The sequence below is a fragment of the Curcuma longa genome, chromosome 10, assembly GCF_044706935.1.
Source record: "Curcuma longa cultivar G26 ecotype Majalengka, Jawa Barat chromosome 10, ITB_CL_G26_1.1, whole genome shotgun sequence".
In the NCBI taxonomy this organism is placed as follows: Eukaryota; Viridiplantae; Streptophyta; class Magnoliopsida; order Zingiberales; family Zingiberaceae; genus Curcuma; species Curcuma longa.
This window is the reverse complement of record NC_133870.1, coordinates 1,627,787-1,644,640: the sequence shown is the minus strand read 5'-3', so window position 1 is coordinate 1,644,640 and position 16,854 is coordinate 1,627,787. Positions and strand designations below refer to the sequence as shown.

Genomic DNA, 16,854 nt, shown 5'->3' with positions numbered 1-16,854 from the left:
CCTCAAGGGAGAGGAATGTTGAGCTCTAACTTGAAGTTCTGAGTAGACACTTTGATCAGAGAAGAGTTCACCTTAGGATGGACGAAAAGGGAAGGGTTGCGTTGAGCTGGTTATAAGTCGCAACTACATATACAAAAAGTGTATGAGGGATCATGGTATAAACTTAGTTTTGGAAAAAATAGAACAGTATACTCGAGATTTTTGCACAAAAGCATCATCTCTTCTTTCACGTCTTGACGTCCATTTTTGCTCCCCCAAATATAAATTTTCTCCACAATGTCTTTTTAAGTTCCTACATTATTCTCCCTCTCTCCAATGGAAGAAGTCTTCTCTCTCTCGCCATGTATGATGTAAACAAAGACTAACGAAGGTGAAAAGATGAAAAAAGAAACGTCAAATGGAGTTGGAGTGGCACATCAAATGCAGATGAAACGATGCACAGGAGGGACAACACTAATGAGAAAATAGAAAGCTTTCAATTCACAGAACCGTCAAATTCAGAATCACAAATATGCACGTTATCATAGTTCAAATGGTTTCTGCTCGTCTCTGAGTGGAGTAATATTGCTAACACTTACAAATTTTCACAGCAAATGCTACCAAGCACATAACTGAAACATTTATTGAAGAAGAATTTCACGACTATAACTAGTGGTACAGGAGAGGTAGTCTTTACCCTTCTATTTTTCACTGATTTTAATAGCGAACAAACTAATCAGGCAACGAGAATTCACCGCTCGCATGGACTTCCTTCACTCTCTTATCGTACTCGTCTTCTTCTTCTTCTTCTTCCTCATCCTCATCTTTCTCTTGTTTTCCTTCATCCTCTTCTTCGACCCAACCAAAGCCTGCCACTGGAGTCGACGATGAGGCTGGAATCCGAGCATCACCTACAATTCTCATAATTTCCTCCTCACTCTGTAGGGAGTATGTTGGCGCACTGTTATCCCTCTTGTAGTATTGCGCTTGTGCGGCTTCAGTTAGCTCCCTAGGCAAATTTTTCAAGAACCAAGGATGGTTCCTTATTTCCCTTATCGTAATTCTCTGCAGGCAGGCAAGACAAAGTCATGAAATTTATTAAAATAACATCAACACAAAAAGCGCAATTTTTTGCATAGTGAATTACCCTAGTCGGGTTAGCGACAAAGATCCTTGATAGTAATTGTCTGCAATCTTGAGATATATGAACATGCTCGGGTATCTTGTATTGAACAGCTACTATTCTCTACAATCCAAACAAGCAAAGCATTAGCATCTTGTAGAGGAAGCCAAGTGTTACAAATTGAAGCAAGAACTTAGCATCATAAGAAAAAAGGTGGAAAGAAGGCTTTTACCCCAATAGTTTTTCTAAAATTCTTTGGGTCGTTTGGATCCTCGAAGGGGTAGGCTCCCACCAACATTACGTACAATGTTACTCCACACGACCAAACATCAGCCATCTATGATAACAAGATATCCTTGCAGTTAAATGTATCATGGTAAAATTTAGTGAATTCAATAACACGAACAGATAAAAGATAGCCATATTTAACAAACAAGCATATGCAGGTTGATTATCACATTGCTTTGCAATTTGATGGATTTGATCTACCATATTAATTAAAAATTTTGTATCTTGCATCTTTCACATGATCTGCAAGCTTTCACAAGAATAAATTCTAGTTCTGAAGATCCTAGCTCTAACAAGCAACCAAAAAGTGGTGGAGACTATAGCATCCTATGTCTGAAATTGATTTCCATAATGACTGTTAAATTAACAATGGACGTTTAGTTGGACATGAATGATCTATATTATGAATAAATTTAAAATCAATTTCTTGAGTTAATGGAAAACTAATGCCCAAAATTAAGCTACTCAAGTGATAGAGAAACCATGCGAGGCGATCTCACATAGACCTCTCCGCAACCTTGTGGCAGCCACAGGCAAGCTGTCATTTTTGGGTTTATTTTATTTTATTTCCTTTCTTCTTTCCTCTTTGTTTTCATCTGTTTTAGGTTTAGAGTTTAGGATTTAAAGCTATTTTCATCTTTTTTAGGTTTAGGATTTAGGACAGGTATTTTTTCCTCTTTCATTTTTAATTTTTTTTATAATTAATTCCTTTTCGTTCGATAATTTCTTTTCCTCCCTCATCCATTTACAAAATAAACAACATATACTACAAATTATTATAGAGACTAAGAAAAAGATAAAGATAGAGACAAATTATTAAGAAAAACATCTATAGCAATCAAATATTAATAAAAATATTTTTAATAATATATTTTATATTTAAAAATATCGAAACCGTATCGATACGGCACGATACAGTACCAAAACCATATTGTTCCGATCATAGGCTGACACTAACAAGTTTGAAATTTTAAACCTTTGCATATGACAACCATGAAATGCCAAGGCCAAACACCACATTAGTAGACTAGGAAGGTAAAGCCAAAAGGGGCAATAACCTCAAAAGTTCGTTGACTTTTAAGAGAGTGTTACACTCCATTGCATATAGCACCCAACATATGCTTAACATCAACATGCTAAGTTATGCATTTGCGCGAAGAAACCTACTTGTGCATCCTACTCAAAATTTAATTAAAAAAAATAGTTTACACCAAATGATAGCTGGAAAGTAGCTTCAAAAGAAGAGACGTTCTTTTATTTAGTAATATGTGCAATTGGGGACAACTAGTAGACTATGCATTGTAACCTTAGCTTGAGTTGTTGTACTTTGATGGTGTGTTGATGTGTTGTCAAATAAGTTTAAATTAAGTCCTTGTTATGTTAAATGTGTGTGTCTAAGTGTACAGGGACTTAGGAGAAAACACGTGTACTAGATGACAAACTTTGACAGAAGACGCAAACGAACGAAATGGATGGCACGGGAAAGGAGCCGATGGACTTGATACATCCGAAGTACGAGGAGCTGTGGAAAAGTACTCCGACGGAACGAGAAGGATGCACAAAAACAAGCCAAAAGGGCTCGGTGCATCCGAGAGACGAGAAGTCGGAAGGAAGACTACGCAAGGTGACCAAGACAAAATGAAAGAGGAAAATGATCAACCTAAGACTGACGATTCCGAGCGCCTAGATCTGTTTTGGCCACCTGGCACTGTTCCGGGAGCTCGGATATGTTCCAGACACCTAGATGTCCGGTCCAGGTCTATGCAAATCGTTGTCGAGACGGATCAGGATAGAGTCCACGTTAGCAGAATCCAGACGTCTGGATCATTTCCAAGTGTCCGAATTGTAAGGAATCATCTAAAGTTGTTAGCGGACTATTACCAAAGTGGATTGAGTTTGGCGAATCCAGCCGCTCGAAAGACTTCCAAGCATCTGGAGATGCCATGTCAACATAACTGTTAGATCGAAAAAAGCTATAAATAAACTGAAGCTCGAAGAACTTAACACACTCGATTTTATTATCTTCTGTTTTTTATAGTTTTGCTCAACCGTTGTAAGATGCTTCTCCACCTTTGAATCATTTCTGAATAAGGAAATCTTAGTGGAATTACTCATAGTCTTAGATTAGTAACTTCCTAGTTGTAAACCAAGTAAATTCGATCTCTTACTTTTATGTTGTGTTAAGTTTTTAATTAATATGTGTCCTTGCTAAGTTAGTTAACAAGAGAAATAATATGTTTTTGCAGGTTGTAATTCACCCCTCTCCTCTAAAGATTCGAAATCGTTTTCCCTGCACTAACAATTAGTATCAGAGCGGGATCACTCAGAAGGACTAACCACCAACTCAGCAACTAGATCAGGAGGAATGGTTGGATCAAACATTCACCACCGAAGTTCGAGGGTGAATTCATAATCTTGAGAAAGAAAATGAAGTATTTTTCAAAATAGATTTTGAAATTATGATTTGTATTAAACATGATTTTGGAGTGCCCAGGAATGAGAATGGAGAAGAAATCAATGAACTACGATGGACCAAGAAACAATGAGATGAATTCATGGTAAATGGTAAGGTTGAATTCCATTTACTAAGTGTGTTACTAGTGCAAGAACTCAATCAGATAGATACTTACAACTCTGCCAAAGATCTCTGGGAAAAATTCTTAGAACTTCACGAAGGTACCTCAAAAATTAAGTTAGCCAGAAGAGATCTGCTTAGAAATCAACTAAGCAACCTAAAGTTAGATAAGGGGGAAACAATGACTCAACTACATGCACGACTTGAGATATTAACAAATCCTCAAAATTTAGATGAAAGAGTGTCAAATCGGGACACTCTAAGGCATGCATTGAACGCTTTTCCACACACTCCAAAATGGATGTTTATAGTAGATTCCTACTATATTTCTAAGAATTTAGAGGTAAGTAGTTTAGAAGATTTGTTTTTGGCTTTAGAATTACATGCATCTAGATGTGCAAGTTTGACAGAAACAGGTACAAGGAATCACAACATAGCCCTACAAGCCAAGCAGGGCGAGTCAGATTCGGAATCATCGATGGATGAAGATGAAGAAGTCTATCTGATAAGAAAAATGAAAAGATTTTTTAAGACTAATAACTTCAAAAGAAGACAAGCAACCAAATTATTAAAGAAGAAGCAGAAAAGGAAGATAAGATATTTCAACTGTGACAAAGAAAGTCACATTAAGGATAACTGTCCTAAACTCAAGTAGAAGATCAAAGAAAAGGGGACCGATAAGGCGAAGCCCAAGCATATGAACCTAAAGACAACATGGAATGACACATCTGTTGGGATGTTTTCCCATCAACATCTTCTTTAGAAGATTCAAAGATCGAGATCGAGTATAGAGCTAGTCTTGCATTCATGGTGACCCATGAAGAAGAAGTGTTCCACTTATCCGAAGAGAGCAATAATGCAGGAGGAGCCTCAACTGACGAGTTAGACACGATAAGTGAGATAAGACATCTTCCCTCAGATTAGTTATATGATGCAATAAAAATGTTATCTAGATCATTATATAAAACTAGAAATAAATTCATGAAATTAAAACAAACTCAAAAATTAGTATTAGATAAAGTTTATAGGAGCTCAAATAATCTGAATATATTGCGACAAAATCAAGAAACAAGATTTAGCCGACAAAGGTTAGGATATGAAGGACCAAAATGCAATTTCAAATATCTTAAGGGCTAAATTAGAAAAGTACTAAATTTATTTATTCCAAAGAAATACTTGATAAATCCAGTAGATACAAAATTATTTTGGATGTCTAAATCTGTTCTAATCACTTAGAAAATATTAGATTAGTCAACTATAAAAAGGAATATGTTTGGACGTATGGTTGACTCGATATACATGAAAAATCTTTTCCCAAATATTCTGCTAAAATTTTGATGCAAAAATATTTTTCTATGATTTTATGGCATGTTTTCTAACAGTAGGTAAATTTCATGATTTTTGAACGCTTTGAACGCTTGCTAAGATTGTTTTTCAAAAATTAAGTATTTTGAAATGTAAAAATTCATGAAAACTAATTTTTCATGCAAATTAAGTTTTCCATGATAGAAAATATTGTGCATTATATCTGGTAAAAATTTGAGATTTTTCTATGGTTCAAATACTTATTATCAAATTCTTTTTATATCCCCAGTTTTTTTTGTTTTTGTCAAAAGAGGAAGAAAAATAGAAAGTTAGGTATAAATGCAAGGGGAGTTATAATTTTTTATTTTTATTGCATTATGCTTTATGAACTTATTTTGTTAATTTAACCCTAATTTAAACTTAGTTTGTCGAGCATTAAAAAAAGGAGAGATTGTTAGTACGCGGTAGTATTTTGATGTGTTGTCAAATAAGTTTAAGTCCTTGTTATGTTTGATGCGTGTGTCTAAGTGCACAGGGACTTAGGAAAACACATATATACTAGATGACTATCTTTGGTAGAAGATGCAAGCGAACGAGAAGGATGACATGAGAAAGGAGTCAACGGGCTCGATGCATCTGAGGCTTGGTGCATCCAAGGTACAAAGAGTTGTGGAAGAGTACTCCAGTGGAGTGAGAAGAACGCACAAAAACCAACCGAAAAGGCTCTGTGCATCTGACGGACGAGAAACCAGAAGACTACGCAAGACGACCAAGATAGAATGGAGGAGGAAAATGGTCAACCCAAGGCTAACCATTCTGGGCGCCTAGATCTATTCCAGGCGCCCAGATAGGTTCCAAGCACCTAGATGCCTAGATCCAAGCGCCCAGATAGGTTCCAATCACCTAGATGCCCAGTCTAGATCAACGCAAACTGTTGCCGAGACAGATCAGGATAGAGTTCATGTCAGCATAATCTAGATGCTCAGATCGTTTCTAAGAGCTCAGATTGCAAGGAATCATCCAAAGCCGTTAGCGGGCCATTGCCGGAATGGATTGGATTCGACGAATCTAGGTGTCCGGAGATGTCATGTCAGCACAACGGTTAAATCAAAAAAAGCTATAAATAGACTGAAGCTCGAAGAAGAACTTAACATACTAGATTTTATTGTCTTCTGTTCTTTATAGTTTTGCTCAACCGTTGTAAAAGACTTCTCCGCTTCTAGGTCATTTTCGAAGAAGATATTAGTGGAACTGCTTATGGTCCTGGACTAGCAACCTCCTGGTTGCAAACCAAGTAAATTCAATCTCTTACTTTTATGTTGTGTTCAATTTTTAATTAATGTGTGTGTTCTTACTAAGTTAGTTAGCAAATGAAATAACGTGTTTTTGCAAGTTGCAATTCACCCTTCTCTCTAACGATTCGAAACTGCTTCTGCTGCACTAACATGAGCCCCTTGTATGACTTCAGGTTTCTCTCCATCTCGAGCCTTCTTCTTCTTCACCTCAACCATAACCATTGATGATGTAAGCCCATATACATTCACACTAATCATCAATGATCCCTTCTCACCCTCTCCACTAGTTCCTTCTAAAGATCCGACATCCATATTTCCTTCCTTAAAACTTATAAACTTTATAATATCCAATTTGACATTATTTCTAACACAGGTTCCCTGGATAGCAATCTGGTCATTTCCCTTATGTCTTTGAATAAAACCCATCAGGTCAGAGCCACAAGAGAAAGACATGGCATTAAATGTAGTAATGTTTGGTGACCTCGACAATGGATGATGATAGTACGACTCATCAGAGAACAATGTTCAATAGGATTCCATTGAACTTCCCATTCTGACCTGATTTCAAATCTTATCTGGCTTAGATTTATTGCTCAAGGATTTATCATCTTCCGAATCTAAATCATCATAGTAATGTAATTGGTTGACTTCAATCTAGAATTGGAGAAAAATAACCCTTTTTTGAACCAAGGATTTTCCATGATCTATTGAATGGTGGCTCGAGATTGGAGCTTAACATTAAGGTGGCAATGGAAGAGATATGAGGTCTTACGAGGAACACCAGAAACATAAGAAGGATCCTTTATAGATGAACTTGATAAGCGAGTGAAGAAAGATGACATGGGGAACTTGGCATATTTACTTTGAGGCAACCAGAAGGAAGTGGATTCGTTAGTGAAAGAGTGAAAGATGACATGTTGCATCTGAGCGATTGAGGGCATGACATAAATGGACTAAAGGGCAATGAAGAGCATCGATAGAGTTGAAGGCTTGAAACGAATGCGAGCTACAAGAGATTTTGAGGGAATTAAATCTTGGGGTTTTCACTTTTAGGAAACGTCATCGGAGATGATGCACATAACTAGGTAGGGGGTAGACTACCCAATGGCTTGTAGAAAGCCTTCAACTAAGTGGAAATAGGCTCTTGACTATAGTCAGCAGTTTAATTTAATCCTAGAACTTCACGTATCTTACAAGGGGTAAGCATAGTGAAAGAGGAATCTTTAAGTAATTCCAATCGACTAAAGTGGAATATCCGTCAACTGGAGAGTTGAAGAGTTCAGTAGACTCATGAGTTATTGAATACAAAGGTTTGCGAAATAAAATATTTCTATTCGAACAATAATTGACTGGAGCCTTTGCCAAGTCAACTAGAAGATGAGCATAACTAGACAAGATTTCAATTGATTGCTCTGACAATCATTAACTACTTAATAGCTACATTTGCCCCCGGAGATTATTCCAATCAATTAGAAGTGGATAAAATAGAGTCGTTAGAAACTTTATTGTATAAGATTTGAAAGTTTCTCAAGTGATAAAAATGTCCATGAAATTGTTTGACAATTTTCAATATCCAAGTGCTTCTACTTGATTGAAATAACTCTCCAAGGGCTCACAATCCAAAGTGAAGGTTTCTTCTATAAACTCTTGGTAATCTCCTCTCCTTAGCTATTCATTTCATTTCTTATTGAGAGGAGAGTTACTGGTAGTTATTCTAAGGATTGGGAGTATATGAAGCTTCCTCAATTGACTTTAATTAAGTAGCAATTATAGTAGATTTATAGGATTGACTCACCCAACAAGTCATAAGCGGAGTATGACGGGAATCTCTGTGTTAGTATTGTATTTTTAAAATTTATTATAATCCCGTCATGTATACACACGAGCACCTCATGTGAGTACAAATGATTAATTGTCTTTGTATTTGCAAGAAAGCTTTACTTTCTAGATCATGGCTATTCACACCTCCTCTCTATCTCCCCTCTATCTGATGTGCGTAACATATTGCAACAGTCCTACACTATGTATTGGATATACTAGAGGCTGAAATACAAAGGACTAAACCAATATAAACACACATGGATCCTAAATGTCTGATTGGTACCAAGATAGAGGGGGGGGGGGGGGGGGGGGGGGGGGGGGGGGGGGGGGGGGGGGCACTAACCCTGAACAATATAAAAGGCTGGTAGAAAAACTATATTATCTTATAGTCACATGACCTGACATCTCATTTGCTATTAGTGTGATCAATTCATTCTTAATTCCTCGAAAATAAAAAATCATGAACATTGGGTAGCTACTCTAAGAATCCTACATTACATGAACTAAGAAAAAATATCTTATTATTTCATGATTTAGATCATCTTCAGATAGTAGGGCACTCTAATACCAATTGCATAAGCTCCTTTAGAAGGTAATCTTATTTTCTGAAAGAGCAAGAGGCAAATAGTGGTGACAAGGTTGAACGCAGAGATAGAATATAGAGAGCCATGACCCAACAACATATGAGCTTATTTAGCTAACTATCTGGTGACTGACCTAGGATATGCCTATACAAAGCCATAAGTATAACCTCAAATCTAATATTTCATAATAGGCAATTTGTCACTTCATTAAAGAGAAAGTAAAGTTTAATGAGATTATCACATTTTTCTTGTTAATTCTAATTATATTTGAATACCAAATCACTAAGAGATGCTGCAATTGAATATATTTGTAACAAGCTACAATATTCAAACTAACTTGAGGGGGAGTGTTATGGATACAGAGTCGTGTATAAATATGTAAATTATGGGGGTACTTCTAACATTTCATTCATTAATAATATTTATAATGAATAGTTAGGGGCTACCTAAGTTAACATGAGGAATAATTCCCCTTATAATCAGAACAAAGACAAAACTAATTCAAGAGGAACAAAAAGTACACAACTGAGTGAAAACATATCAATAAGATTTGGCAAACAACTAATACTAGGTAGCGGAATACAATTTGATCTATGGACCTAAACACATTTTAAACAAGAACATTTGTCCTTTATCTCTAGAAGCTTCTTGTCTGCGGATACAAGCAATGCTTTTTTGAAGATGTTTCCCCATCTAACAACACCGCACAAGAATTGACAAATGTGCCACTATGTCAGGAGCACGTAGGTGCTTGCAGACAAGTGGTATGATAACTAGTAGCAGTAGCTCCATATCAAGACTGATGTCGCTGCATCTGCGTATGACAAAGACAACCTCAATTAGCACTTGATGCCTTGGCTCCTGCAGCCATCTACTACACCACAAGTTGGCATCATCAAGCAACAAAGACACACTTGCTCAGTGCCAACCGATTTTTGTTGGGAACCAAACCCACAACCACATAGCACTTGCAGACAATACTCTTGTCCTTAAGCAAACCAACTGATGCACATGTTCCTCATCCTAGCTAATAGCAATAGCTATCACATCATGGTCAGACTTCTCTAGCATAGCTACCCAATTGCCATGAAGAAGCAATGTGATGTCTTTGTCAGTCATTATGAACCGTTGCAATGGTCGTTCCCCTACGTGTAGCTATTGTGAGTTTGCCACCATTTACGCCATTAGTGATGTGTCACCCACCACTCTAACTAATGAGACAACAAAAGACGTAGAACTAGGGTCCATCAATGGATCACGAGCAGATCTATAGTACACTCCAAATTCTGAGATTTGGCGAACCTTTCTTAAGAGAATTAGAGAAAGAAACAAAAGGGGAGAGAGTTACTTAGTTTGGGGCAAATTGGAATAGGAGAATGAATCTTTTTAGTGGGATGGAGAGTCATTCCAAAGGGTCACAAGGGATCAAATTAAATTTGAATTAGAAGAGATGCAACTCAATTCAAACCAGAAGTAGGCAACTCAATTATGAGTTCAACCAATGTTGGCTACTACCGTGCAGATAATCATTTTTAACACTGCTTTGTGCGTACAGGCAAGGGGCAGGACCTCTCACTAATTTTGACTTTTGGTCAAAATCTCTCAATGCTTGTAAGGATAACAACAAAAATCCAAGTCAAGATGAATGAGATTTAGGAAGCTGTGTATGAAACCATATGCAAATGATTTGGGCAACAACACTTACTATGTAACAGAATACTATTTGGTCATGCCAAAAATAATAAACAAACTCTTAGTCAGATATGTAATGCGATAAGGTTAGTATTTACCTTCTAATTCATCTCTCTTCCTCTCCCTCTCTCAACGATCTTTGTTTCTGTTTCATCAAGCAGTACATCTTATTTAAGATAAAAGTGACATCTTCTTAATCCTAAGAACTACGGGAAACAGTCCATATTCTAGTCTATATAGTTCCAGTATTCCAGATTTAAGCATTACAAATTCAATCGCCCAAAGTTCATCGAGACACATAAAACTTTCGCAACCCATCATTTTCTCCCACTTTTTCTTTGTCCCGTTTTTGAAGATCAAACATCAATCACTCAAAGAACACTATCTCAGATAACATAATCGCACTCGTTTGCATAAAAACGGAGATTTCTAGTGGCTCACACCTACTGGGAACGAGGGGAACACAAGAGAGAACGCATAAGAGCATCAAACGCATAATGACAGGAGGAGAAGGCAACCAAAAAACATATCACATCAATTTTGTGGGTGGTCGGCCCCACTAGGCCCACCAGTTGTGGGTGACTGCACCACGCCACCCCCAGTTCTTCCCATGAAACTGATCCATTCAACCACAACGAACAAAGAGAAACGCTGCCTGGGGTCCCGGTTTGCCACGTGCTATCTGGTGGCGCATGTAATTCTAAATTTACGACCTACGTGAGTACGTGCGAATGGCACACGTGACTGCCGTAAGCGAGGAAGCCGCGCACGTGATTGATTATAGATTCGCCGCACAGTTTGGCGGTGCAGCAGGACGCTTCTGCTCGGAAGCAGTAGCCGGAAAAAGACAAATAAGGTGTGTGTGTGTGAGAGAGAGAGAGAGAGACTGACCTTCCCGTCGTACTCCCGACGCGAGAGCACCTCGGGAGCGATGTAAGCGGGCGTCCCGACCGTAGATTTGGGCCGCGAGTGCAGCAGGGACGACTGCCTCATGAGAAAAATTAAAAGATTATCAGTTTTTTTGAGAAAAACAAGAAACATGGTGGTGCGTCGATATATTTGATTTACCTTCGAATAACCGAAATCGCAGATCTTGAGGCGAGGTGCTGGGCTACCGTCTAAGAGTGTGTTTTCTAGCTTCAGATCTCGGTGGCATATTTGCTGCAATAATGAGGTTGAGATTTTCCAGAGGCGATGATGAAATCGAATGTTTTTTAGCATCCTTTAGGGGATTTTACCAGGAAATGGCAGTAGCTGACGCCGCATATGAGCTGCTGGAAGAAGTATCTGGCCTGGTGGAAGGATCATAGATATGCAAAGGTCAAAATCGTTTCTTCTATATCAAACAATCAGATGATTCCCTCAAGAAAAGTAACCTCATCTTCGCTGAACCTTCCAGCGCTGCAGATCCGCTCGAACAGCTCGCCTCCTGCAGCGTACTCCATGGCGATGCCAAGATGCGTAGGTGTTAAGATAACCTAGAAAATAAAACAAAATACGAATTTTTCATGTATTCTCAAAGAGAAAGATGTTTTGTGCAGAACATAAAGAGGAAAAAAAGGCAACATGATAGAAGCTCTTCTTGCCTCTTTGAATCGGATAATATTAGGATGGCGAAGCGAGCGGTGGTTGATGATTTCTCTTGCAACATTCTCATCGATCTACACACACATCCAACAAGGAACCAAGTGGAAACAAGAAATATTAATCTCCAATCCGATTCATCAACCGAAATCAAGCGCCCAAAAAAACGAGAAAGAATGGGGAAAAAATGGGACCTTGAGGCCTCTAGGGATGTACTTGATAGCCACTAGCTCCTTCGTCTCCTTGTTCCGCAGCAATCTCGCCACCCCAAAGTTCCCGGACCCCAGATCCCGCACCAGTTCGTACTTTTCCATGTCCCCCTCCCCAAATCAACAAACTTCCACAAAAAGTTTGCCCTAAATCCAACAGACCGGTCGAGTAGCAGTCGGAGCAAAAGCTGTTTCGAAGCTTCTCAGCAGAAGAACACTCGATTCTGTGAAATCGACGGGACAAAAGCAACGAAGCCTCCCTTTTGGTTTGTTTATTAAAATAAGGCGAAGCGGAGGAATCCCCAATTTAATAGGCGGAATCACGTGACGCGCTGGGGGAAAATTGAGCCGACGACTCGATCATCCTCCTCTCGTCTGCTTCATCTAGTAATAAAATCGCTCGCCTCGGCGATCTCTCCGCCTCAATCGCCGCTTCTCGAGAAGTTGAATGCGACAAAAGGACACCAACACGAGCAGCGCAAGAAATTGAGACTCGGAGCGACGGGAACTGGGAAGATGAAATAGAATAGCAATGCATTCGAACGTTTCTATAAAAGGATGAATCAGGACCGTCCATAGGAATCTTATCGACTTAAATTAGGAAAAAAGGATAACAATTAAAAAAACCCCCCATAATTATAAGAATCAGGTTGACACCCTTTTTCTAATAAGTTAAAAAAGATATTCATCTTATTTTTCGTATAAAAAAAACTCTTGTTCCTATTATAACAGTTACTAAATATCTAATATAATATATAAAAATAAATAGATTAACGATTAACTCGGTCATATATATATATATATATATAAAATTAAAATTATTTTAAAATAGTCAAAAGTATTATAACAATAGATGCTCCAACAACCATTAAAGACGGCTAACGATTGCTATAACTATTATATAATATTTGGTAAAATATTTTTTTATAAAATTGTCCTATATTATTGATAAAATTAAACTAAAAAATAATTTAATTTTACACACTTTAACTGCTGCTCCATTATAACTGTCAATTTAGATGGACCTCGCTGGATAGATCCACTCCGCGAAACAATTTTAAACAGGTTGGATTGAAATTTTATCAATCTATTTTAAAATGAGTTTATATAGGTTGATCCGCTTAGGCTCGCGACTCGTGTGGATTGATCTGTGGCAGTCCTGGATTGGTCTACGGGTTAAAAAAGTTTATTAATTTATTTTAAATTTTAAAATTAAAGTAGAAAATTTAATGAATTAATAAGTTTGATCCGTCTAAATTACAATTCAAATTTAAAAATTTTAACTTGATCAATTTAAACTATAATCTAAATTTAAAATTTTTAATATTTTTTTGACAGACCAGTGGATTGGCCAGTCTAATCCGCGCCCCGTGGTTAGGTTGGATTGGAGATTTTTCAACCCGTCAAGTTGGTAGGTCAGCCAGTCCCACCCTGCCATATAATGGGTTTTTAGTGGGTTGATCTGCCCTATCATGAGTTATCCTGCTTGATAGCTCTATCTGTGAGTAATACAACGAAATAAGAATATTTTTAAAATAAAAGTATTTTATTTTGTCATTTAAAAAAAAGAGTGTCTTTTTAACAATTTTGATAATTAAAAATGCTTTTTTATTCTTGTCTAAAATAAATCTCTAAAAAAATTTATTGAAAATCCAAAACTAACTCATTTATTATCATTTATAATATATAGTGACTTGTATTTTGCCTTATTGACGACTCTCATCTTCTTCCTTTATTTAAATTATTCTCCTTTTTTTTTTACCATTTTTGCAATAACTGATTCTAAGTAAGACTCATCCCATATTTTTTTTAAGATTAAGCACATCTAGCTAGAACACAATTAGTATGCCTTTTGTATCTCCTTTAACTCTAATAACTTATGGTTACCTCCCTAACTTCATGTTAGGTCGTGTTAGAGTTCCCTAGAGATGATATTATTGTCGTTACACTTATATTTTTTAGTTACATATGCTCATTAAGATAAAAAAAGATTATAGGCATAGTTGAATTCTTGGGATTCATAAGGGCATATTGGTTGCCTCAAGCCTATATTTTAAACATTGTGTATCTATTAATAGGCTATCAATACTTAAAATGTTATTTCACAATGTCTAGATACATTTTACAACATGCTAATACATGTTTCCTCTATCTTTTACCCAAAATCATAACATAAAGTTTTTTGGGTTTGGGTGGTTATTGAGATCATTGGGCCAAGCATGTTGTGGGCACAAGAACAATTAAGAGCCCAATGGCTTTTTCCTTGCTCCCCCTACTAATCTACTTCAAGTGATAATTAACCTTAAGTAAATTTATCTTAGTTTATACTTTTAATATTTCAAAATGGCTAAAAAAATCCTTGGAACTTTCCCATATATTCCTTTTATTTTTATGTAGCAAGCAATCTATTAGTTGTAATTCTATCTTGTGTATGTTGTTTCATTACCTAAATTTTTAACTCTAGATCTAGTTTTATCTAGTTCATATATTTAAGAATTTTTTTTGATAGAGAGAATAGAAAGATACAAATGTAGCTAAAAAAAGTAATGCTAAAGCATTCATTTACATGTAGTTGTTTAAAGGCATGAACAGTTGTTAAAGACCATATCAATCGATTGATAGTGTTTATCAATCGATTGATAGTGTTTATCAATCGACTGATGGCTGAAAAGTAGCTTGCAACCCAGTTCGAGTGAAGTCTTCATATAAAAGCAAAATGGGGAACATTTTAGAGGTAGAGCTCTAATCTTAATCTTTGTGCTATCTTCTTGCTAAGGAGATCTTGAGCTTAACCTCCTTCATTGGTGAAAACATTCAAAGAAGAAGTCATCTCTCTCAAGTAACTCATTGTAACTTCTTCTTGCTTCAATTTTACAATTGTATTGTGTAATCTTGCTGTAAGAAGGTTTCCTCGCCTTCAGATTTTAATTGAGAAGGAAAAGATTTAGTGGAAGAGGAGATCTAGGAGTGGACCCTTAAATTAATCGCTTCAAGAAGGAGGATACTAAGTAAAATCATTTGAGTTAGCCGTGTGTCGCTTCAAGATTTTTATTGCCCAATCTCAAGATGAGAAGTGATATGAGTTATTCAATCCCCTTCGATATTCGACGTGTGCAAGTCATGCTCACACACGAGTCAACTTAATTAAGTACAATTCGGTCCTTAGATTTGCACCCCCCTGGAGCCACGCCCTAGAAAGAGTCTTTCTTTATACATATGTTCACAACCTCAATCCTTATAATGCATTATGTTTTGGCCAAATACCGTAGATGATCAAGCCATCGATCAATGAACGAGTTGAAGTGCATGCTCCCTAGTTGTTGGAAGGGATGATAAGACCTGAAAATACTCCAAAAGAGGGTTAGAATGATGTCAGAGATGAATCTTGGCAAGTCACTCCGACGCTCAAGTTAGGATTTTACTAGAGGAAAGAGATTAGGGGTTTGAGAAAATTAGGATCTCGTGTGTGCATATATATGGTTAGGATTTTGCTAGAGGAAGGAGGTTAAGGGTTTGAGAAAATTAGGATCTCGTGTGTGCATATATATGCCCCCGGGTAGGGGCAACCTTTTATAGAGTCATCAATGTGTCAATCTCTGAAGTATCAACATCCATTTCAGATTTATTCTGAAATACATACTATCATTTATGGTATACTCCGATATACGCGCTCCTATTATCTATGTCTTTTGGGATATTTTCCTTATTTTACAAGAGAAATAATTTTAGGGTTTCATTATCTTATGAGCGAACTGACCTTATGGACTCAATCTAGAACCAATTAAAGAGATATTTGAGACCCTAGGCTGAGATGAGATCGACATGTGAGGTCGAACCAAGGTCGAGATCCGAGACAGAGGTCGAGACCCAAGACTGAGCAAAGGTCGAGGTCGAGACTCGAGATCGAGATGAGGCTGAGGTCAGGATTCGAGATCAAGCAGAGATCGAGGTTGAGACCTGAGACTTGAGGTCGAGATGACGTCGAGACTAGAGACCGAGCAAAGGTCAAGGTCGAGACCAAGACTAAGCATAGGTAGACATTGAGACTCGAGATCGAAATGAGGCCGAGGTCGGGATCCGAGACCGAGCAGAGGTCGAGATCAAGACCTGAGTCCGAGATGACGTTGAGACCTGAGACTTGAGGCTGAGATGAGGTTGAGACCTAATTTAACTCATTTTTGTCATCTAAAATGAGTACGTCAATTTAGTTTAATATCGAATCCCCTAAACTAAAGTAGTATAGGGTAACTCAAGTTATTTCCCAACGACTGTAGTTGGTGTACGGTAATCCTATGAGTTATTAGGAAATTACGAATTTATATTTTCGATTCGACAATGGGGGTTGTATTGCATTCTAAACCTGATAATGAAAGGAGCAATAAGTATTGTAAACAAGAAT

General features: G+C 37.3%; 1 protein-coding gene across 2 annotated transcripts; it reads right to left on the bottom strand.

The window, feature by feature from the left end:
- Positions 1–524: 524 nt before the first annotated feature.
- Positions 525–12,958, bottom strand: LOC141836680 (serine/threonine-protein kinase SAPK7). Of its 2 annotated transcripts, XM_074724192.1 has the most exons (9): positions 12,441–12,958; positions 12,249–12,323; positions 12,039–12,140; positions 11,901–11,954; positions 11,731–11,823; positions 11,554–11,646; positions 1,335–1,439; positions 1,127–1,225; positions 525–1,044 (listed from the first exon to the last, which is right to left on the bottom strand). In XM_074724192.1, the coding sequence occupies exons 1-9, from the start codon at positions 12,558–12,560 to the stop codon at positions 712–714; spliced, it is 1,074 nt and encodes a 357-aa protein (XP_074580293.1). In that variant the 5' UTR covers positions 12,561–12,958; the 3' UTR covers positions 525–711. The 2 variants fall into 2 exon arrangements, with proteins under 2 accessions (XP_074580293.1, XP_074580292.1); XM_074724191.1 differs by having other exon boundaries at positions 11,554–11,823.
- Between the last annotated feature and the right edge of the window lie 3,896 nt (positions 12,959–16,854).